The sequence below is a fragment of the Nestor notabilis genome, unplaced genomic scaffold (genome assembly GCF_000696875.1).
Source record: "Nestor notabilis isolate BGI_N333 unplaced genomic scaffold, ASM69687v1 scaffold18083, whole genome shotgun sequence".
NCBI lineage: Eukaryota > Metazoa > Chordata > Aves > Psittaciformes > Psittacidae > Nestor > Nestor notabilis.
The window spans coordinates 1-2,534 of record NW_009922549.1 but is presented as its reverse complement, the minus strand read 5'-3'; the positions used below and the strand labels follow the sequence as shown (position 1 = coordinate 2,534).

At 56.5% G+C, this 2,534-nt stretch overlaps 1 protein-coding gene across 1 annotated transcript; it reads right to left on the bottom strand.

Moving 5' to 3' along the window:
• Positions 1-470: 470 nt before the first annotated feature.
• HPS6 (Hermansky-Pudlak syndrome 6) lies at positions 471-2,531 on the bottom strand (the record flags this gene model as incomplete). Its single annotated transcript, XM_010011678.1, has 1 exon — positions 471-2,531. A coding segment is annotated over one exon (2,061 nt), but the record flags the coding sequence as incomplete, so codon positions are not given.
• Positions 2,532-2,534: the final 3 nt, after the last annotated feature.

Here is a 2,534-nt window from a genome sequence, read left to right as displayed (position 1 = left end):
AGCAGTGGGACTTGGTGACCTCACTGCCAAAAAACATGCCCAGTTTCCCCACAGGCAGAGCTAGGGGCCACCACCAAACCCACTGAACAGAGAATTACAGGGGGAGGAAAGACTGTGTGCCCCTGCCCACCATTCCTCGAGGATCAGTGAAGTTACAAAGGAGCCAGACAAATCGAAAACAAAGTGCTTTGGGCAGGGAGCAGTTCTGTAGTCCTGTAGTGCAGCCAGCGCTTTCATCTGCAAACACACCCGGCATTTGCTCCTCCACTGGGGCACACACAATTGCACTTGCTCGAAATAGCCAGAAAGCCTGTCCTGGCTTCAGATGAGATGCCCCAACCCCAGCCACCCAACACACTCTTTGAGGAGCAGGCTTCTGTACTGCCAGACAGGGCAGGATTTCCTGGGGAGGATGCAGCTTTCTCCTCCTCATGCACCCAAGGCTTGGGGTCCTGTTGTGCTTCCCCCCTTCACACACTGTCACGCTGTAACAGTGCTGAGGGTGAGGAGGTCCTTGCCATGGATGGCTGAGGGGCATCATCAGCTGCTGCTTTTGAGGGGATCTTGTGCTCTCGGGGTGGAGTAGGAGGGGGGAAGGTGGAGCTCTGCAAGGCATCCAGGTACATCTCATCCTGGACACAGGGACGCTGCACAACCCTTTGCAGCAGCGGCTTGAGCAAGCCGACAGTCAGCTGGTTCCCCTCACTGGAGAAGGGCACTGGGTCCTCCTGGGAGTGAGGGAGGTGCTGTAGGACCACAGTGAGGATGTCTGAGGCAGTGAGCTCAGCGGGGCACAGCGGCCACAGTGTGTCCAGATAAGGGTCCAGCTCCCTGTGCTGCGCAAACTCTGCCAGCAGTGTGGTGAATATTTCCTTGTTAAGCAAAGGGCTGAGCTTGGAGAACTTCTCTGCCACCTCTACCACCCGCTGCCACCGTTTCAGACGGATGAGAAGGTGCAGAGCTTGCAGCACAGCCTTAGGCCTCTTGCTGCAGAGCAGCAGTTCAAGTTCCATCTCATCATCTGCCTCGCTGCGCTTGTTCTTCTTGGCCAGTATTCCCAGTGCTCTCTTGTACAGTGGCACCCGGCCCTCTGGGCCCTCCTTGCTGCTGTATGCCCAAGAGATGCTAACATACTGCTGGGTCAGCTCCACAAAACTGGGCAGCCACATGGGTTTGAACCTCAGGAAGGAGGCACAGATGAGCTCAAAAAGTGGGACCACCCCATTCTGACCCACCTCCTCCTGCTGTGGCCCTCCCAGGACCTTCTTCCACACCTCAGGAGTGGCCCTGGCTACCAAGAGGCCATCCCCGTTCTGCTGCAGCTGCAGGCAGCTCTTCGTGGCCTTCCAGGCAGCCTTGGGGAAGGAGGTAAAAATGGAGTTCAGGTAGGCCAAGTTGTCCTTGTCCACCTCAGAGTGCAGAATGCGGCTGAACTCCTGCTCCACCAGTTCACTGCAGTAGCTTTCCACCTCACTCTCTGGGGCACACACCACACAGGTCTTCAGGACCTCCAGGCTCATGAAGCTCTGCAGCTCCAGGCTCATTGTGCTCAACAGCTTGGCATAAGTGTCTTGAAGACCTCGGGCTGGATTCTGCTTCTGGTGGAGGCTGTGCTGCAGGATGGCAGCGAGGGCCACAGGAGCCTGGAACACACCATCTTTCTTCAACTTCTCTACCGTCAGCTTGGAGCTGCTGAGGCTTCTCCTTTGGTAGTATCTGCAGGCTTCCTCAAACACCATCTCCACCAGGCACGGCTCAGGTCTGCTGCTGTCCTCAGATTTGGAGAAGCTAAAGCTGTAAATGCCAGTTTGAGTAAGGAGCTGGATGCTGTCCTCCTCTCCTGGGGACTCCAGGAAATGCACTTCTTTCATGCTCAGGATCTTCTTTTCTATGAGCCTTCCACTGTTCTGGTCCACAAGGTACAGGACCCCAGCAAGCATGCAGGCCAGGATGCTGCCAAAGGTCTTCAGCTGGACATGACTTCCTTGGGCCAGGGGACCCCCCTCCAGATCAAAGATATGCCTCTGTGTCCCATCTGGCTCCACCATGTTCACAGTACCCTTTGTGCTCACCAGCAGCAGACCCCCACTGTTGGAAACAGCAGAGGTGTGAATGTCCAGAGGTGCCAAACCTGAGAGAAGACCCACAGAACCAAGAAGGAGCTTCCTGAAGTCTGACTCACTGCTGGAACGCAGCACCTTTCTGTGGACAAAGCCTGCAGAGGGGGCTGTGATGGTGAGCTTTGACTTCTCTGGATGCCAGATGAGGAGGAATTTGGAAGTGGTGGCAAAGGTGGCAGTGGCAGGCACCAGGAAGACATGCTGGGGGGAGGCCAGGACCTGGTTTTTTTTGACTATCCCTATGGTGCCCAGCCGCACGCCTTGCTCCCCCACCTCCAGAGCCCGAGTGCAGATGCAAAACCTGAAGGCACACTTGCTCATGTCCGAGTGGGCATCCAGAGGAGGCCTCTCCTCACACCACACCAGGCTGGCTCCCTGGCTGCACACAGAGACGATTCGTGCCCGGACACCCTG